This window comes from Rosa chinensis, chromosome 1 (genome assembly GCF_002994745.2).
Source record: "Rosa chinensis cultivar Old Blush chromosome 1, RchiOBHm-V2, whole genome shotgun sequence".
Lineage (NCBI taxonomy): Eukaryota > Viridiplantae > Streptophyta > Magnoliopsida > Rosales > Rosaceae > Rosa > Rosa chinensis.
This window is the reverse complement of record NC_037088.1, coordinates 21111102-21133406: the sequence shown is the minus strand read 5'-3', so window position 1 is coordinate 21133406 and position 22305 is coordinate 21111102. Positions and strand designations below refer to the sequence as shown.

General features: G+C 36.1%; 1 protein-coding gene across 1 annotated transcript; it reads right to left on the bottom strand.

Annotated features, from left to right (window-relative positions):
- Positions 1–7388: 7388 nt before the first annotated feature.
- On the bottom strand, positions 7389–21678 carry LOC112188815 (DNA gyrase subunit A, chloroplastic/mitochondrial). Its single transcript, XM_040515155.1, has 26 exons — positions 21151–21678; positions 20905–21040; positions 19015–19116; positions 18255–18299; positions 18066–18164; positions 17870–17956; positions 17543–17613; positions 17288–17396; positions 17146–17208; positions 16951–17016; positions 16707–16795; positions 15824–15872; positions 14824–14910; positions 14373–14466; positions 13241–13311; positions 13053–13142; positions 11319–11444; positions 10996–11153; positions 10392–10473; positions 10112–10276; positions 9925–10026; positions 9230–9366; positions 8411–8531; positions 8229–8283; positions 8033–8132; positions 7389–7873 (listed from the first exon to the last, which is right to left on the bottom strand). Exons 1-26 carry the CDS (start codon positions 21576–21578, stop codon positions 7756–7758), a joined length of 2850 nt encoding a protein of 949 aa, XP_040371089.1. The 5' UTR covers positions 21579–21678; the 3' UTR covers positions 7389–7755.
- Positions 21679–22305: the final 627 nt, after the last annotated feature.

Below are 22305 nucleotides of genomic sequence, written 5' to 3'. Positions count from 1 at the left end.
AATTGCCTAACCGCCTTGCCCTCTCAGAATGCCCAGGCGCCTGTCAAGCTCATCTAGGCATCCGACTAACTTCAAAAATGATTTTTCGAGCGATGTACCCTTAATCGCGGCAACCACTCACCTTCCAACGCTTAGGCGCCACCTACAGAGTTTTTTAGAATACTGTTTTGAATGATGATGATTAGTAGTGGTGTGATTTCCTCAACAAAATTGTTTTCACATTAATGATTCTCTGCTTTATGGCAATAATCTACTCAAGATAATTTACCCTCTAGTAGGTTAAATCAGAAACATTACTGAAATTCAGTGACAACAATTATTCCCTATTAGCTTAATCTCCACCTATGAGGTTAATAAAGTTCAAACTCTGATTCAGAAATTACATGCTCTACAAAATGATGGAATATATGGAGGCTTTTTCTATGAGAGGTCATGGTAGCAATTAAAGCACTAGCGACAAGCCCAATATCAAATGTTGTTCTTAGCACAATGTTTCAGATACTCTAGATAATATGGTTCTTTTCATGGCCAGAATCGTACAAAAATTGTAAAAAGTGGTGTGAATTGGATGATAGAATAGGGTGGTTTGGTAGAGAAAATGTTCCTTTTTAAGTTAACAGAAAGGGTTTTTGTCCATTTATCCTATTTCTAGGGATTTTTTTCCCACTTACTCCATTAAGTTTTTTTAATTCCCTCTTACCCAAAACACTCTAAGGAGGTCTTCCCTAATACTGATACGCTAAAATTAAGCATATAATTTAACCCTGAAAATGTCATTGTTAGCATCGGTAAATAGGGATCGTTCTAATCCGGGGATTGAGGGTACACCTGTCAATAAAAATACAAAGTATATAATTTACAAAATAAAATGAACTATTAACATATTTATGAATTAGGGGGGGGTTTTGGATTTAGGTTTTCGAAAATAAACAAAGTAAAGAAAACAAACAAAACGCAAAAACATAAGTACAAGAATGAAATGAAAGAAACAAAGATCAAAACCAAAGTCATAATCAAATTCGATTCAACCCTAATATTGTTCATCTTAAGTCATGAGAAAGAGTTGATCATGTGAAACATTCAAAGCAAACGATTCCCATTTTTTACTTTCCATCACTAATTAACCTAAGTGAAAGCACAAAAATTAATCCTATCAAACATGTAATCAAATTCTAGAAAGCTAGATCATCAATACATGTTTAATACATGAAGAACAAAAGAAAGGATATCAACTCAAGTGTACAACTTAGTATGAAAAAGTTCATCTAATTGCAATCCTTTTCAATTAAATTCGGTTTTTGTCCAAAACTTTTACTACTTTTGATTCAAGTTCACAAAACAATTAGGTGAATCATGTTCTTAAATCTAGCAACAATTATATGTAAACCCTAGGTGTTTCGAACCACATAAGATAAACACATAAAGGATATCAATAAAGCAAATTTAATTAAACAATCTCACAAAAGCAACTTAAGAATCACAATATAGGAATCGAAAATCTCATTCAATCATATAAATTTCGGAATTAATAACTTTGTTCAAACATCAATGTCAACTTGAAACAATCCAACGAAAATCAAACAAGGTTACAAAGAAAGAGGTCGAATTACACCGTGGATGGATGATGGAGATGGAGGCTTGACGTTTGGATCCTTGAAGCTTGGAAGCAAGTCTTCAATGGTGGTTGATGGATGAATTGCTCACGGCTCCTTCTTCTCTTCTCCGGCCTTGCTTGAAATCCGTGGGTTGCACTAGAGGATGGAGAGGGAGAGACTTGACGTTATGAGAGAGTGATTTTTCTGAAATATGGGGTGTAAAGTGTCGTCAAAATATGGGGAGTATATATAGGGGACGTTGGACTTGGCCTCCAAGCTTCATGAATCTTCTATTTAATAATTCCACATAGCTTCGACCAATCCCGTAGTGCCATGAAAGCCCTGGTGTGTCATCCAACCAATCAAAACTCTCCAAAATCAAGTCCATATCCCTTAATATATTATTGCAAAAATTTCCATGAATTAATTCTGATTTTCTTCTTTATTTTCGGCCAAAATTCCTTTAGGAATTGTAGGAACGAATCTGGACTTGTTTTTGAACCTTTTCTTCCTTAAATCTCTCCATGGACTACCTTTAACGTCATCCCCTTTATTCTCTCTTGATTTTCACGGCTATAGGATAATATCCACCCAATTTCCATGGCTAAAATCAGATTTAATCCCCCAATAATCTCTTTTCCCTTAAAACTCTCCCTAGAAAATCTCCAAGGCATATCCTTCCTTGTGTGGCGTCAATCTCCTTGATATTTTCTGATTTTCACGTTACTTCCTTGTTTCTCTCTTGGCATTTCACGGCAAACACATAACTCCTCCCAAAAATATCTCTTTGTGCATCACAAAACCCTAATCACTTGGGCTTTAATCCATTTGCCGAAATCCACAATAGTCTAGAACATTCTTGGGCATCCATGTGTCATCTTTGATCCATATAGTCTCCTAGTGCCTCCAGGAATCTTCCTCCAACGTTCTCTAGCTTTTCTTTCCCTTTTGAGCTTATTTCAGCTTGTGACTTTGCTCCACGGACCTGAAAATAGAAACTATTACTAAAAATGGAAACTTTCTAAAAATGGTAACTTTCCTAAACAAGAAAGATTCATTTAAGGAAATAACTAAGTAAATATGAGGAAATAACAATTAAAACGTCGCATTAAAATGCTCCTATCAAATACCCCATTAAGTTTATAGTCCTTCAGCCTGGACTCTTCTCCTTGTTCACACGTGCTCATTCCTTGGGTCAAGTGTTAGTAACATATACATGGTACGGATATAAACAGTATGCCTTTCCTACTTTCTAAGTTACTTTTACATTTACATACTTAGGTACTGGAACAGAGGACCTCGGTGTGCAATGGAACTATAGAACAGCTACCCTCGACGAGGTCATGTTTAATCCAATATACCTTAAGCATGTCACACAACATTTTTTTTTTTTTTTTAGTTTATTATAAACATAGTTAATATCTCAATTGATTCCAAGTTGTAAGTCGAGCTCAATAGAAACCACTACTATTGGTGAGATACGATATAGGGATAGTCGCCCAGACATAAATCTCTTTCCTTTGTTTCAGAAAGCCGAATGGCTAGATTAAGAGGTAAGTGAGAGGGAGGACTCATTTTAGTGATACTACAGAGGCTATTCCCTCATTGAGGTTTAGGCCCCTATCGGCTACTCCCACATGGTGGTTTAGGCTCATTCTATAGTATCTCTGAGATCCAATTGAACCCATCACCCAGCGTCCCAATCTAAGACACCATTCGTATGCCCCTTACTCAGCTGGGAAATTAACTTATGTGTTAGACCATTCTCCAAGTGCTAATAAAGGCCGCCCTCAACCTCAAGAGACCTGAGCAAGGTACTAATGAAGGGTTTAGGCCAATATTAATAAAAGGGCCCTTGTCTACTCATACGATTTTACACACTTACAACAATTAAGTATTTAGCTAAATTCATAACCTAAGTATATTAATCTAAGTGAAACACATACAATTTACAACATGCTAAAAAAAAAAAAAACTCATTCTACAATTTACAATATACAATTTACAACATGCTGAAAAAAAATCTAAGTGAAACACATTCAATTTACAATATGGTTAAAAAAAACAACTTCTACAAATTGTACAACAATGATACAAGACATGCTTAATTTCGTAACACTCATAAAACTTAAACTAAATCACAATTAAAGCTTGGCCTAACCGAAATCGTAATTTGTCACCATTCCACAAGTGTAGTACAAAAAATTAGCATGCATTCTATATATAAAAAAAAAAAATCGATGACACTTTAAGCGTTGGGGATTTTAACAATCCCGGGCAATGGCGCCAAAAATTGATGCGGCTAAAATAGACTCACAATTTAACCCTGCAAAATGTAGTTGTCAGTATAGGATAAGCAAGGATCGTTCAGTCCGGGGATTATAGGGTACACTTACACAAAAAGGTCAATTAACAAATAAAAGAATAAAATGGGGGATTTTCAAATTTGGTTCCTATTCTACTTAAAATAAAAACAAAACAAATAAAACTATATATAATGATCGACTTCTCTAACCTTGACCAATACTACTCGGAAATTACTAAGTGTAAAAACAGAAAATCCATTTCAACATGCTACAAAAATGTGCCCATCTTTAATGCCTAGATAAGAGCTCAAATGAAAAGCCTCAACGGATCAATCCACTTATCTGATTCATTCTAATGTAGGCTTGGATCGGAAAAGTCCTTACCAAGCCTAATACTACTAATTTTCGAAAACACTCAGCGTAATTCTCTTAACTAGTAGTATTATCTAACCCTCGAATCAACTCACACATGCAAATTAACCATTACACATAGAATTTAACGCGTAATTTCCAGAATCATTTAATCATTAAAGCATGATTTTTACCACCCGTTAGAACTAATTACTACATGTTTTAACTCAGCGTCTTAACAAATAACAATTACTCTTGGCAAATTAAGCAAACACACAAGAACTCTCACCATTATTCTAGCATGCAAACTTATGAACCTAACTCTGAAAATTACCTAAACACGTAAAAGGGCACAAGATTGTAACATGCATCATAAAAGAATTCTCGAAATTAACTCAATAATAAACTGAAAATCTCAAAAATATTAATAAAAATATTCTGAAAATTTCATGTCTCCAATTACACAACTCGCAAATCCAAACACACAAAACCGAAACAAAAATTGTAAATAGAGTCATAGTTACACTTTGAAGCTTTCCTCAGCGGCTTGGCAACAAGGTGATGAACTCGTCTCTGCTATGGTGGTGGAGCGTCTTTGACTCAGCGCCTAAGAGATTCATAGATTGATGGTGGTCACGGTCTTGTAGGTGATGGAAGTTTAAGGAGTGAATTGGGCAGAGTCTCAGAAAAGTTTTTGGCCAGGAAATGATCTTGGCTGGGAAGTGATGCAAATTTAGTTCTGGAAGTTGCCTATTTATAGGGGAGCATTGGTTGGCTTTTGTCAATCATACCCTTCATCATTGGACGGATGGGATTGCATCGTAATTCCTTTAATTTTCCAACTGAAAACGTCTTTCACTTTATTTCCCTTCATTGTTTGGTCAACCTGATTTAATAAAGGGCACAAAATTAAATTCTTTTAGAGAAAATAAAAGAAATTAAAACAATTTAATTTCGGAAAAATACTCCTATAAATTCTCTCTTAAGGCCCATAGATTAGCATGACGGTGAGGAATCCTGATCCAGCTAGGATTCTTCATGAATTTTGCGTTTTCTGCCTATTTCACGCCAAACACTCTACAAGACTCTTAAAATGACTCGATGACTCAAAACACGAAACTTAAGGGAGAAACAAGGCTAAAATACTATTTCCAGGACTATGCAGCTTGATTGGTATGGGTGGTTCTTTGCTAATTCTCAATGTAGGAAAATCTGTTATGGTAATCTTCAATGGTGTTCAATATTTGTGTATACATGTTGGCACATATGGAAGTGGAGGAATAAAATGGTGTTTGATGAGGGGTTTCAGTATCCTTTTAATCCTGGGAAAGTTGTTATAGACTCTGCTAGGGAATGGAAATCTGCTAACTCTTTCAAGCCTCAACAGTCTAGTAAATCTTCTGTTAGTTTGTCTTGGAAGAAACCCCCTGAGCATTACTTTAAATTAAATGTTGATGGTGCTAGAAATCTTAATGGGAAAATTGGTGCTGGTGGTGTCTTGAGAGATTTCACTGGTGCTTGGATTTCTGGGTTTTATGCTAACCTTGGTTGTGGTTCTGTCCTTCAAGCGGAAGCTTGGGGATTACTTTTGGGACTACAAATGGCTCTCTCTCATCATTGCCATCATCTTCTAGTGGAAAGTGATTCTCATGTGTTAGTTTCCCTAGTTCAACAAGGTGTGGATGATTTGCACCCCTTAAAGACTATTATTGATTGTTGCCAAGCTCTCCAAAGACAATTGCACATCTATGATCTTAAGCATGTCTATCGTGAAGTAAATCAGGTTGCCGACATTCTCTTCAAAGTTGGTTTGGATGCAGAGATTGGAGCTCAATTCATGGAGCAACCCCCTCCACAAGTTATTTCTAGCTTGCTCGATGACTTGTGTGAAAGTCTTAGAATTAGGATTATAAATTCTGAGATGTAATTTTTCTTTGCTTTTGTTGGGCCTTTTGGTCCCCATATATCCAAAAAAAAAACTCTTTTCCCATTTGGATATGGTGACTATTCAAGGAGTGCTATACTTGGTGTTTGGAAACATAGATTTAAAAATCAAGGGTATAATATGCAAATTGTTCAGTTTCAAAGCATTTTGTTTAATTTATATGTCCGTTGCTCGTCCTATTCTAATTTTCATTGAATTGCACGTACATCATCCCAGTTGCAAAACAGTGCTTCAGTGACGGTTGTCATGTACAAGATCTTGGTGGGCTGGTTGTTCAACTCTTAGCGTTGTATATTCTTTTTTCTTTCGTCTGATCATTCTACACAAAATAGATACTAAGCATAAATAAATTGTGAATCTGCCATACAGTTCAGGGCTTCTTTGCATTCTTGGTGGCTGCGAGATGACACTGATCTGGTTACATCATCAGGGGCAGCTTTCTAGTGGTAGTTTGCCGCATTCAGTTCTGGTTTCTTCGTCTAACCTGTCACATTTTCATCAAGAAACTCATAAGCATTCTCAAATTAGAATGCAGGCTTATGCAGCAATGCATTTCCAGCGAATTGAGATTTGAAGACGGTAAAAGACATGTTGGAACCTGGGTACATTTACCACCCCATATACCATCTATACTTAAATTAATGTTCAGTTCCAAATTTTGGAACAGAGTTTTCCAATACAGAAAAGGGAGTGAGGGAAGGTTTTGATCTCCTGCTATAGAAATTCATATATGGAAAAGCTTAAATTTGATTTCGGGCCACCAGACAAAATTAAGCATGTCCTAAAGAAGCAACGGCTTTTTGACTGCAGACAATCTATCTTGAGATTTAGAGTCTCAGAAATCCTATATTTGGGGTTGTTCATATTATTACATGAGAATTTTAGACTGGAATTTAGCTTGCATTTTCCTTCATTTAGACAGAAGGGATCCAGCTGAAAGGTGCACCTCAATTTATGAGAACGAATTTCGCACGTCACAGGGTTAATGGTATGAAGATTGTCTCAAATCCATGGACCAGTTTGAACTGAGAGATGGCAGGCCCCCTGTAATAAGTCATCCTTCCATATGCGGGAGATAAGTGAAATGCAAAAGAGCATCATGTCCTTTTTGTTTACATTTATATTGCCTAATTAGTAGAACTAAGACAGATCAAGGAAATGAATAGAACAACGAGTAGAAAAAGAAAACCATAAAGCAAACTTGCGAGTTGTGACAGATGAGAAAGAAAGTTTCAATACACCATTCTCATTAGAATCATCTCAAATTTATAGCACTATTATCTGTACAGATTTGCATTACTATACAGCCTACAAATCAAAATGGTCGGTGAAGTTTCATATTGTCAAGAGATGATGACGAGGTTGACAATGCGACCAAAATGACTTCCACTGCAGTCTATGTCGCACCTAAACCGCAAAAAAGACTTCATTTCAGGCTCATTTGGATGATGTGCTGGATGATGCACCAAAACCAAGCCTTCATTCATATGACAAAAATGTAGATCATAATGTAGTGTTCCCAGTTAAAACATGTTAGTCTAGCTGGATCTACATCTACTCAACCATGAATTGCAGCTTCATCATCAACTTCAATCTCTGGCACCTCATCTGTTGCTGATATTAATGAAGCAGACTGAATCTTTCCAGCAAGATCGAGTCGCATCAAAATAACACCCCTGGAAAATGTGTTGAGAAAAAAAATATTATATATGGATTTGTCCAACCACTAGATGTGATAATATGGATTTGTCCATCATACATGCAAATCATGCACATAACAGTATGACCAATAAATTTCAGATCATAAGCCCCCAAAGCACGAGTTCAAAACTTACCTTGCATAGCGAGACTGTATTGAGATATCCCGCACCTTAATTCTATTCACAGTACCACTTTGGCTTACTAGGACCACTTGTTCATCACTTTCACCATCCTCTGTTAATTTAATTTAATTAAAACGAGTTCAGGAAAATGCTTAAAGACATGAAAAAAAAAAAACAAAAAAACAGAAACTAGTTTTAGCAACATCACCTGCCACAGAGAATCCAACCACAAAAACTGCTGCCAATCGGTCCTCTGCAGAAAACTGAAATGGAGCAGTGAAAACGACATAAACCCAACAGATCTTAAGCCATTGAATTAAAACAAACTAATCTTTGTACATTCTCGTGATCTTTATTTGGACCAAAAAATTTATATTAGGAAAATCATACCTTGTAACCTATCAGACCCACTCTGTTCAGACGGGAAGAGTGAAATCTGCTCAAGGGAACACGCTTCCCATATCCATTCTCAGACACAAACAACAACCACGGGCCTTTCAGACTTCTAGCCCTGTTGAAAAATCACAAACAGAATATAAAGATTTTTCCTTTGAAGAAACAAAATATAACATGTATATATCAAATAATTTGGTTGCAGTGCGTTAGTATGTTAGGAGAGTAAAACCAACTTTAAACTCTCTTGATCCCAACTTACTGAGTTTAGAGAGAAGGCCATTTACATCCCAAACAACTCTATCATAATACTAATTAGTCCACCAACAAGTCTTGAAAGCAAATCCCAAAATTATGTCAAGTAATTCTCCCTTAGGTGAGCTATTCCACCCCTAACCTAAATATCCTTAATTCTTCCGTCTCTTTCCAAAATCCACCTATTCATCACATCATCTACTTTCTAGATACACGATGGACATTGATATAATCTGCCCAAATTCTGTAAACAAAGCTAATCTGAGTGCACCTAGACACTGAACGGGTCAAGTATAGTGTAATGTACTGCTCTTAAAATTTGCATATGCACTGATCATTGGGCATATTAAGATCTGAATGCTAGCTTATTCTTCATTTTTCTTCCTTCCTCTCTCCCTGTCCTAAAAAGTGAGTTAACACTCAGATTGCGCAAAAGCAGCTCAAACATCCAACCAGAAGCACTTATATTCATATGTTTTGGTAGCCCCATAACCTAGGCACCCTTAAGACTAGTAAGATGCTAATCAATGATGAGAAGACATGTTAGTTTTAAAGACTTACGTGCTTTCTGGTGCTTCTGACACCCTCTCCAAGTCTTTCCACATAGCTGCTGGTATAATATCTACGCTTGCCATCTTATCGCCTTCTTTAAGTCGCATGGCTACAGAACCCCGAGTGTTCCTGCCTAGGGCTCGAATCTGGTACATAACAAGGATGAACATCAAAAGAAGCCAAGTTACAAGTATAACTACCCTTCAGGTTGAATTAACAGTATCGTAATGAGAAACAACAAGATTGTACCGTTGTACTAGTTCTCTACCAAGATTGAAACAAGAAGTTCGTATTTAACGCTACCTTAACAAATTCTAACTTTAAGCTTAGTCTATGCGAAACAAGTAATTTGTACACCCTTACTTGCACACCAATTCCGTACCCCAATACAGGAACCAAAAAAACAAAAAAAAAGGCAATTCTGCACCAGAGTTCATGTTCTTTCATGATGACAATTCATCATTTCTTGGAAGATTGATAAAAGTAGTACTGCAGGGAAAAAGCAGTTTTCATGATGACAACTGAATTTCGCATGCCACACTACTCGACCACTATAGGGAAAAAGCAGTTTTGCATGCCAAAGTTCTTGTTCTTTCATAATTTAAAATAATAATAATAATAATAAATATAAATAAAAGTAATAATAATAATAATACAAATGGGTTTGAACTACATACAAAGTCAACAAAGTGCAGTAAGCTTACAATATCAGACGAACATAAGATGACCATTCCGTTTAGGGATGCCATCGCTACAAGGTCATCATTTGTGCAGCAACGGACCCATTTCAGCTCATCACCAGGGACCTGTCATATCATCACTGAGCTGTGAATCAAAGGACAACTTTATGCATCAACAGAAAACAACAATAAATCGGGGAAGAAGCCAAACCAGTTGAATTGCTATGATTCCGGTCGACCTGATTGATGAAAAAGAACTCAAAGACACCTTCTTTATGTAGCCATTCACTGTAAGCATTAGTAAAAACTGATCTCCAGCAAACTCACTCACAGGAATAACAGATGTAATTCTCTCGCCATCTGACAGAGATAAGATCTGCCTCCAACATAAACACATTACGATCCATAATTGAAGAAAAACAAGAATCTTGCTCTATGTGAAATGAATTGCTACAAAAAGAGCTTGTTTACTAGGATAGAAGATAAATTACCTGAACCAGTGGCGTACCAGCTGCTGTGCGGCTGCACTCAGGAATTTTATATGCACGAGCTGAGTAGACTGTTCCCTTATCACTGCACAATTAATATTTTTTGTCACAAATCAGACAATTAACCACATAAATGCCAGGCATGTTGTGAGTACAATCTAGAAAAACAAACAACTCAATTTGTAACAGATAACAATCTTAATCACGAACCAAATGCAAATTATTATGCAGCCTATTGTATGGGATGAATGGCTTAGCATTTCATGCAGTAGATTTAAAAATAAGTCGTGGGGTGGAAACTGGAAAGTAAGTAGCAATTTAGGGAAAAAAAAAATAAGACATGGAAATCAAGCCTTTTCTATTGTGTTTTAACTTTTCCTGTTCTTTTTTTCTTTTGGGAAAAAAAAACACAGGATTTATTACGTGCATATTCTCAACTTCCTTGGTTGTGGCAGTGAAGAAGCTTATTGACACAACAGGGCGTTTAGAGCCTTATAGAACCAATCTTTGAACTAATCATATATGTCTCAAAATGTTGAATAGTTCTATTACAATTACCCACTATGCGAGAGAGAGAGAGAGAGAGAGAGAGAGAGAGAGGTGGTACCTGAAGTACAAAACATGATCATGTGCGTGACAAACAATAAAGTCTGACATTGCATCGTTTACCCTCAATTTCCCAACAGATTTACCAATGGTACCTCGATTTTGCAAATTAAACGTGTTGGGCTTCATCCGCTTAACATACCCCTTTTCACTGAAGGCCTGATAATTATATGCAAAGGAAAATTGAGGAAGGATTAGTTCTTAGGAGCTTATAACGATACATTAAGTATGAATGACTCGTAAGTATGCATTTAGCCTATTTGCAAAACGAAATGGGGGCCATATAAAATTAAAAATTCCTCAAAAGTATGTATTGGCCTATACCAAAAGCATTTCATCATTTGGAATAACATCAATATCATCAAGTTGACCACCATCAGTTTCCTCCAGCATCGAACGCCTGTGACTAGCAAACTTGGTTTTTATGTCAATTGCTTCTTGTTCAACCACCTGTTTGAAAAAACAAGAAATAAAAAGTAAATAAGCATGTACTTCAATCTAAGGAAAAAGAAATTGTTACATGAAACTGGAGTGCATATGAACAGTAAGATAGTAAAGATAATGGGATACTCGTACTAAGAACGTTTAAAAGTCATTCCTAGACAATGGGACATACGCTATGATAATACCAAGACTGACTGTACAGTGTACACCACTTTATTTTTTGTTTCATATCAAGTTCAATCTACGTAACATCCAACAGCCGACTCGTACCCATTCAAATGAAATTCTAGCCATCCTCTATGGGAGCAAGGCAATAAAGTTCATAATCAACTTGATAAGATTTGCATTTCGGAAATAATCTACACAGAGGAGTTTAAAACTATTTAAGCATTATAAAACAAACTCTGACCACAACAACAAGAATCAGCAAGATACAGGACGGGAAAATATAAAATGTGTTTGCATAATTTAGAGCATTTATTTCAAACCTCGGCCGAAAAATATAGTAAAAAGATAATGAAGAAACCAAATATAAAACAAATGATAAGTACCACTAAGGTTTTGCAGAAATATTTCCCATTTCAACCAGGCATATTTTTCCCATGCAATTAATCTGCCGGACATCACTGAAAATTATTGCAGTACAATAGTTTTTAGTATTAGCTTGATTTAGCTGATTTCGTTTTTCTTATAGCTCGTGTTAGAAGCATAAAAATATATAGCACACGTAGGAACAAATATGCTTCATATTGGCATGATAAAACCTGAAGATGTGAAATTTATTGCATTGCAGAATTACTATGATAACAATATTTTGGCAAAACATTACTGTATGACAGTAAACACGGAAACGTGGAAAACTTGTCCGGTTGGAAAATAAAATTCCTGGTCTACATAAATATCCCAAAACAATAACTGTTCCAAGACAATAACTCAACTCCAATGATAATAATGGGTTGAAGAGTGAAGATTCTAAGCTTTGGTAGAAACAAAAATAAATAAATAAATAAAATAAAAAGTTTTTGCTTTTAGGATTTTAATTCAAGTGTGGAAAGAAAAATAACACCTACAATGAACTGTAAGAAACAATTCAAGAATTTTGAAAGAAAAAGAATAATAATAATAAGTGCATCTGTTTTACTTACTGATACCAACTACTTCATCAGTCCAATGTTCGTAATGACAAACGGTTAAGATATTATCGATTAATAAGAGGAAAACTAAGTAAAACCTAGTCCTATATGAATTTCTGGAACCAACATCTGTAAGCTAGTTAAACTTCCAGCTATAATGCCAAACTTAGCCAGGAGATTATCAGCAACTGAAAGTTTATTCATTTAATGCTATTCATTTTATACACAAGAACAATAAGATGAGGAAGCAACCAAACAGGTGGTTGTCCTAACAAGTTAGTTTCAACATTGCATCGCAATCATCGCAATGCAATGTAGCCACTTGGTGTTTATCAAAAATCAGAAACTTGTAAATGGATATTAAAACAAAGGCAATATATATCTGAATCAGCATGAACAGGTATATCCCAGTAATTGAATTCTTGAAAATAAGCATATAATGGACTGCTTCATTGGTAAGCATATACAATTTCAACTATACCTGCAATATATGTTTTTTGCTTGACAATAGTTCTTCTAATTTTGAAATTTGCTCTTTCAACGATTCACTTTCATTATCAAACTTTTTCCTCTGCACAACAAGGAGAATCGGGATTTTAGCTGAAACTTTGATCCTAGATCTGTCACCAAGCAAACAAAAATTGCATTTACATAGGGTTACTATTGCACCTCCATAACATTAAGCCTTCTGAAGTTGAAGTCTAATATTGCCTCAGCTTGTTTCTCAGAAAGGTTGAACTCTGCAAAAAATATATAAATAAATAAATAAAACATAAGAGGATGCTAATATTTTCAACCCATGTTTACTGCTGAAAAACAGCTGCCCCAACTAATTAAAAAATACAAAGAACAAATGGATAAATAATATTTATGATAAGGTATAAGGAAAATGACAAAACCAGCAGAGGAATGTAACCATGTAAGTCTAGGAATCTACCAGCTACATTCATATGGCTTCACATATTATTATGAATAGAAGTTAGGTTTCATCCGTTCAATTGAACCTGCCATTGTAGTAGTTAAAGTTAGAGCATCCAACACCAAATTAATTGGCAAATGGATGAAGACGCCCATGATCTGATTGGTATACTTGAGTTGTAGATGCAAAGCTTCTAATTATATTCTCAGCATGCTTCCTCAAAATGTGACGGCCAATTACATGTATAACCCCCAAACCTCACCCCCGCCCCCCCCAAAACACACCGGTCAAATAGGCCCGATCATGTGCAGGAAATGTTTGCTTAAACATCTAGACCCATAAAGCTTAACATGTCAAGGAATATTCTATATAACAAACTCCCTCCTGTGCAGCCCAATCTTGCACATGGAACACCAAAAAAATTTAGGCATGCTTAAATTCCTACCTGAAGACTGCAAGGTCTAGATTCAAGGAAAGATAACAAAGGAAACTGCTGAAAAGAAGTAAAGCAACAAAAAAATAAAACCACCACAAGACAAGATGGACCCCAAATTAAATTAACAGTGGACTATAATCTACTGAACGCAAGATGAAGATAAGTGTCAATCAACTTTTATTGCACTAGTTCCAAGATAAGTGCCCAAACATCCAACATCGTGTCAAAACTAATAGATTCCACTTTATACCAGAAAAATTTAATCACAGAAAACAAGAAACTCCAGTTGCATTATCAGTTCTTTTTTCTTTTACTGATACATTGACCCCCAGTGGGCTTTTCTTTTCTTCTCAATGTACCATCAGGTTACCAAAACCTACTATATCATATTTAAAGAACAGAGATAGAAAAGAGATGAGAAAACTTAAGGGCACAGAGGAGCTCACCATTTCTTAGAAGAGATGATGCAATTGCATTATTAGAAGCTTCCAAACTTATACGCATTACTCTTTGCAAATTATCAAGGCCTACAGCAATACCCTATGTAAAGAAGAAGATAAATTTTAATGTGTTGATGACAAAGTCAACGCAGAACAGAAACATTTGTACAAAGTGCTTGAACGGCACAATTTATCCCTCAACAATTTGAAATATGAAAGTTCAAAGGACCACCCCTCCATAGTGCAGTACCATAAATATAGATACGGTAAAATAGTAACAATAACACAACAATGCACAAAAAACAGCTCAAACAATTTCAAAGCAATGTAAAATATCAAATCTTCTCTCAAGATTTGAGACTTGGTTTATGGAAAACATGCAACCACATAATAAACGAGTACCAGGAAAACTTAGGGAAATAAATGTTAAAAGAAAATAGTAAACTAATGAGTATACCTCAACAATATGTCTTCTGTCCTGTGCTTGTGAAAGTTTGAATTTAGCACGTCTCTCAATAACAGAGCATCTGAAGTCTAGGAATGCCTGCATACACACCCATAACAAAAGGTATTAATGAGGGAATGGTGAAAACTACATAAAACATCTTCCATTAACTCTAGTGGTTCAATTTCCAAATGGAATGAATAAAACTATAAAAGCAAATATAAACATTGTCCTCCAATCAGATATCTTACAAATGAAGACTTGTGGCTAGATAACTAGAAGCAGGAACGAAAAAGGGCCCATTGAATATTACAATGGAGATATATGGAATTTGAAAACTTTAGCTGACTTGTAATCACAACAGATCTTTTGCATGATGCAACTGACATAAAGCACAAGGCAAGAATATCTTATTATGATCTCTTGAAGTTGAAACAGATCTTCTGCATTTACTTCCAAGCTTGATTTTTGACATAACGCTCCTAGTCTGTTTGTCTTAGATACTATGTAATAAAATAGAAAAAACTCTTGGTTGGAAATTTCCCACATGTTTGTTTGAACAGACAACCTTTTCAGTGTATATAAGCATTGCCTTAACTTTCATGAACATAAGTTTTCTCAAGGCAATAAATGTTTGAATAATGATAAGGTCAACTATCAACTTGAGAAAAAGCCCTATCAGAATGAACAAATCACAACATTCCGAGAAGCCCCCCCCCAAAAAAAAAAGGAAGATTTTTCTCAGTTTTCTGCTAGAACATTTGTCCTGAAGAGATTTCTTTCCGAAGTAAATGAAGCCTAAGCATATATGTCTTGTTCTGACTCCATTTGCCTTAAACCCGCTAACCATGTCTCATTAAGGATAAAATCATCTACACATATAAGCACAAATGGTAATTTCATTTTCTTTGGTCAAGCAAAAGAAGCGACTTAAATACTATCCCACACACACACACAAATCTCTAGGCGGGTGTTTACATATATATTTTTAACAGGAAACTTAAGTAGTCACCTGCAGCAATTCCTTTAGACCCATCAGTTTAGGTTGACCGTTGAGAATACTGTGTACAGACAAAAATACTAAATGAAAATCCGTAATAAGTGTTAGATGCATAACTTGAGCAGAAACTTTAAACCAAGAGAATACAGTAGTTCAATAAATGAGAAATCAGAACTTATTAACAGTAAACTCATCAGAAGGAATACAGTCACCAATCAGATGGTTTATTAAAGATGTGGTTTTTTGCAGAAGAAGTTTGTTCTTAGCAAACAGAATGGCACTTCCTTCAAAAATACTACTTAAATGAAACGACACCTATGAGGATAGGCGGAAAAAAAACTAGAAGAGTGATCTTATTGCCTAGATTTGAAAAGACAAAAAAGATCTTCAACGTCACATCTCACTGCAGGAAAAAAAAAAAAAGTGGTTTATTGCAAATGTGGTTTATTGCAAATGTGGTTTTTTGCAGAAGAAGTCTGTTCTTAGCAAACAGAATGGCACTTCCTTCAAAAATACTACTTAAATAAAACGACATCTATGAGGATAGGCAGAAAAAAAAAAACAAGAAGAGTGATCTTATCACCTAGATTTGAAAAGACAAAAAAGATCTTCAATGTCAGATCTCACTGCAGGAAAAAAAAAAAAAAAGAACATTGCAGATTGCAGCAATGCCTCTGAAAAAAAATGTGGCCTCACAGAGAAAGGCATACTCATTCTGAGCAAACTGCCAATTTACAGAAAGCCAAAGGCAAATTCCTGCCACCCTGCCCCAATTAGCTCCTCAGGCGCACGCAACCAACTCCTTTGAAAACACTAATATAGACCAATGAAAAGGCAAAAGGCCAGTATCTTGTATGTCTGCCCATATGTGGATATTGAGAAAGATATCACTTACCCAACCATGTTACAGCTGAAGCTGGACTGGAGAGATGTGAGGCGATATAGATTATTCAGAACAATAGATGGGTCGGATCCTCGCTTGAGCTGAAAGAGGATGAGATAGAATCATTATCCAATTGCAAACAGTCTTTCACTGATCCATTTAGACAAAAGTATGCGAACTCCTAGAATATTAGTATTTAAAAGCTTCAAAATGCACAGAGCAGCAAAGGATTGAGGAAAAAAAAAAAAGAACATACCTCAATCACTACACGCATTCCAGTGCGGTCACTCTCATCCCTAATATCACTAATGCCATCTAAAATCTGAAGAAAAAAGGACAAAGAACAAACATGAAAAGGGAGAAGAAAACAACAAAACAGCAGAAAGCAAACAACAACCATCTATGACCTCAAAAACTAAATATCATGTGGGTGATGCAACAGTTAAATCACCTTATCCTCTACAAGTTGTGCAATCTTCTCCACCAGAGCTGCTTTGTTAGTTTGGTAAGGGACCTGAATAATTCACAAAGCATCAATCACTATGAATGCATATTTAATGCAAACCAGACAAGAAGACCAAGATAAACATTACCTCCTTTATGATGATTGCACTTCGCTTGCCTTTAGAATCAGGAGATTCTATATCAGTTTTTCCTCTGACCACAATACGTCCTCTCCCAGTTCGATATGCCTCTAAGATACTTGACCACAGACATATGCCAAAACATTATTGATTACACAAGCAAAACTGTACAGAAAAGCTATCTAGTTAAATGAAACCATAACCACTCCTCCAACTGAAAAAATTAAATTAAATTAAATTAAAAATTAAAAAAGTATTATTTACCCAAGGTTGCCCATAATCACTCCTCCAGTTGGAAAATCAGGTCCTGGCATGTATTCCAGCAATTCTTGCAGCTGTCACAGGGGAAACCAAAAATCAACAACATGGAAGGCTTTGGTCACATATTTATCGTGGATACACTTTTTTGTGGGTTTATATCTTTAATTGATTGGCTTACTATTTCCTTAACTTTCATAGTAATAAGAACAGCCATGATAATGAACCAGTTCAAAAGACGAATCCATTATTACAAAAAAAAATTATAATAATAATAATAACTAATTTAAACACATAACATAAACTTAAAAGCATTAAGGTCTCATCACTTACTGTAGCTTCTGGATTATGAATCAACACACTAAGAACATCCACCAATTCCCCAAGATTATGCGGAGGGATATTTGTTGCCATGCCAACCTGACAATTGTTTCACCCACATGTGTATAGAAGATATACAATTAAAAGAAAGAGAACAAAACAGATTTCGCATTTACTAGTCAAACATGATGGAACTTAAGAAAAATACCGCAATCCCTGAAGAACCATTCAATAATAAATTTGGAAGGCGAGCAGGTAAAAGTGATGGCTCTTTTTGTGAATTATCAAAGTTTGGAACAAAATCAACCTGCAACAAATGAAGCACTTTATTCACAAAAACATTGATGGAGCAAGCAGTATAGCTTTATGAATAGATAATGCACAAAACAGCTCTGACCGTATCCTGTTCTAAATCTGACAGCAACATTGCTTCGGTCAGCGCCTGCAAACATAAATTTTACATAGTTAATAATTAATTAAGATCAATATATTCTTGTAAATTGCAAAACACGGACTGAACAAACTATTAATGCACCAAAGAATGCCTGCAAAGTTAATATACTAGGCAGTAGACAGCAATAACAGATCTTTTTGGGGATGAACAATGAGAAGAAAGCATTTGTGGTTTTCATTTTAATAGTTATTATTGATAATTGAGGGGAACTATTTACCATCTCACAATTACTTGGACAACTAACTGTGGCACAGCTATTTGGAAAAGAGCACTACATGCTGGGAAAAAAAAAAATTAATAGTAAAAAGGTTTTGGAGCAGGTTCCCTACACTCCTTGAGTTTGCATCAGACTCCAGCACACTGCAACTTGTTCACATTCTGTGAATGTGCAATGCTTGAAGTAAAATATCTGGAACAAGATTTTTACCTTTTTGAAAACTAAAAGGTTACTAAAAAACAAATGAATGAGAGAGAGAGAGAGAGAGAGAGAGGTTGACCCACTTTTGGAAAAGAAAGATCTTAGAATTCATCTCCAGATCATACTTATAAAAATAGCACTTCAGCATCCATAATGAGAAAGAGAGAGAGAGGTTGACCACTTTTGGAAAAGAAAGATCTTAGAATTCATCTCCAGATCATACTTATAAAAATAGCACTTCAGCATCCATATGATGCTTGAGTTACAAGTAATTTATAAACATACCTCCAATCTGCACTCTGTGTAACGCATGGCAGCTGCAGGATCAGCATCAATTGAACCAAAATTCCCATGCCCTTGAATCAGTGGGGATCGTAAAGAGAAATCCTGGAAAATTAAGATTTAATAGAATCAGAAGAGTGCAAGTAAACTTTGGTTAGAAAAGATGAAGTAATATTTTTGAATAAGTTTGAAATATCTGCTGTATCCTGATATATCTATCTTTTCAGTCATCAATAAAATATGCACAGTGAAGCTCGATATTTCTCCAGTATTTCTGATCTTGTACTGATATCAAGGAAATATCAATATCCCTGGATAATTTAGAAAATTTACCAGATTTCACCCAATATCCAGCTGGACTCAAAAGTAACTTCAAGAGAAGATTGAGAGAAACACCCAGCTACCCTACCAGTAAGTTTCAACTCCAACACAAACCTACCCTAACACAGGAGTAGTAAGTAGGCTTTGCGTAAATATATAATTGCTCACAAAACTGGCTTATAGTGTGAAAGGAAATAAAATTATTGCATTGTCGTCAGGTTGATATTAACTATCCCATTCATGGATGGACAGTACCGAGCTCAAAAGGGACATGTGCATTTCAATTTCAAAATACAGTTCCAACGATTTTATTCATATGACTTGGTATGACCATTGTATTTATGTAGATTGACGACTATCAATATCATAATATCTGCCAATATTTCCTCACCATCATAATACCTCTTATATAGAACTTTTATAGTTTAAACCTTTCAATAATGCAAACCTTAACCAAAACCGAAAAGGCAAATGGAGTAGAATCCAGAAAGCTGGAGTTACTTGAAAAGGGATTCTTTTATAAAAATAAATAGAATTTTGTTGAAAAGATGTCAAGCGGACATCACCCTGGTGTACATAGAGAAAAGAGAAACTCCACATGACTATGGGCCCCCTAGTGTAAATGCAGTACACCAAAGACCTGGAGTTACTTGAAAGAAGGGATTTTTTATGTATATAGATACGTAAAAAGAACTTGGTTGAAAGGATGTCAAGAAGACATCACCCAATGTAGTAGGAGATACATAGGAAAAGGAGAAAACAGAGAGAGGAAGTGTGCAGCCTGTTTCTACCATGAATACTGAGCTTTTATTTCCGAATTGAGTGTCCAATTCCTCAAGACGCTGTTTCTTTCCAGCCACAAACACCAAAGAACCTAAACTTCTTGCTCTCTTAACATAGAGTTAGACTCTAACAAGTCTCTATTCCATCAAAAAAAATATTCATAAAAGTTAACACAACAACCCAAACAAAGACAGAAGATATCCCAACACTCCTATTCAACTGGATAACAAAGTTATGGCTGCAGTCTCCTTGACCTACTTGTACATATAACAATGATTAAAAGCCTCCCTATTAAAAAGAAAAATATATGAATGAATAAACACAAGGGATATATGGAACATTTGCTTCCCAAATATCATCCAGTGTAAAGTTCATGTAATTTGTCTCCAAAAATACCACCCGAAGAAATTTGAACTCAATACTCTTTACACTACAGAAACTCCACTTGACTAAAATCCCCATAGCCTCTGAGTCCCATAAGGTCAGCACATGCATCACTCTACTTGTAAGAAGTTGTGGGGTGGGGATAAAATATAAAAGTTGCGAACGAAATTTCAGGGCATCCAGAAATAGATGGAAATGTAGACAGGAATTCAATAAAAATTGCAGGCAAAACACTTGTCTACGAATGGTTTGTGGTAAACAATTTATTACACGTCCATCAATTGGTTTTACCCACATATTTCAATAGAATGTAAAATTAGAACAATCGAGGGCAAATCAGTGTTGTACTATCACACTTGTCTCGAATAACCTTAATTGTTCATGAATAGGAAACGGTCCATTTACCTGAGCCATTCGCACCAAGGAATCATACACAGCAGTGTCTCCATGAGGATGAAATTTTCCTAGAACCTCTCCAACAACTCTAGCACATTTCACGAATGGTTTTCGGGACGAAAGCCTCAATTCATGCATTGCATACCTGTAGTTTCAGGAAACAAAATACATAAATCACAAAGCAGACTAATGAGAATTCAATTCTTACATCTTGCCTGAAACATTACATTTCTGAGGAACCAAACAGCGACTTACAGAATGCGGCGGTGCACTGGCTTAAGACCGTCGCGAACGTCCGGCAGGGCACGGCCGAGCAGTACAGACATAGCATAGGCCATGTAGGCATCGGTGGCCTCCTTGTGGAGCTCAACACGAACGATTCTCTGATCTGAGTCCTTGACAAGGACGCTCCCATTCCCATTCTGCCCCTCGCCGCCTGCGAGGAGGTCGTCGTCGTCGTCGCGGGGCCTCGCTTTGATGGAGCGGAGCTGGGGCCTAGTACGAGAGGAGGAAGCTGAGAGGAAACGGAGGTCGGAGAGGCTGTGGCGGAGGCCGCAGAAGCGGGTGGAGTTGAGCGGTGCAGGGAGGCGGTAACGGAGGATAGAGGAAGAGAGGCGGAGACCGGAGGCTAAGGCCATGTTGGGGGTTGGGGTACGGGTTATGGCCGAGACTGAGGATTTCATAGAGCCGCGGCCCGGGAGGGGTTTGGGATTTGGGGCTTTTACAGCTAAAACCCTAAACCAAGGCTGTGGCCTGTGGGGTTGCTTGCTTTTGGCATTCACACGGTTTCGCGCCAATCGATGGCTTTTGGATTAGAATTTAGAGGCAGCACGTGATTATTTATTTTTTATTTTTGGGAGCTTCTAATCATATCTTTAAATTTGGTATTTGAACTCTTTTTTTATTTTTTTTCAAGTTATAGATGACAATGTCAATTCATGTCAAATTATCAATAAGGACACAAAAGAGGGAAAATAAAAACAAATAAAAATTTCTTCTTACCTCCACTAACAATATGTGGTTTTAACTTGGAAAACACTTTTTCTCCAACGTAAACCCTAAAATATACATAAAACTCTATAGAAGAAAGTGGCTGAATGCTGATATGAGCATTTTTATGCGACGTTTTAATAATTATTTTCTCATATTTTTCTTAGTTATTTCATTTACTTAATCATTTTTAATTTAGTTTCTATTTTCTAGGTACATTGGAATAAATGACAAGGAAATGAGTTAAAATGAAAAAATGGAGTTTTCCTGGTCTGACCAGGAATCCCAGTCAACACAGGAATCCTAATGAGGCTAGGAAACCTGAAGGCTCTAGGAGACCACATGGCTTGAATTTGACGTTAGAGATATTTTGGGAGGTTAAATCTAATTTTTGCCATGGGAAATGATGGAGATAATGTG

What these genes read in the sequence shown, in the direction of transcription:
- LOC112188815 (XM_040515155.1), bottom strand. Translation starts at nt 21,578, where the DNA reads ATGAAATCCTCAGTCTCGGCCATAACCCGTACCCCAACCCCCAACATG. An exon ending in CCTTGGTGCGAATGGCTCAG is followed by an intron (nt 19,117 to 20,904) that starts GTAAATGGACCG and finishes TTAATTTTCCAG; the next exon opens with GATTTCTCTTTACGATCCCC. An exon ending in CAGATTTAGAACAGGATACG is followed by an intron (nt 18,165 to 18,254) that starts GTCAGAGCTGTT and finishes CATTTGTTGCAG; the next exon opens with GTTGATTTTGTTCCAAACTT.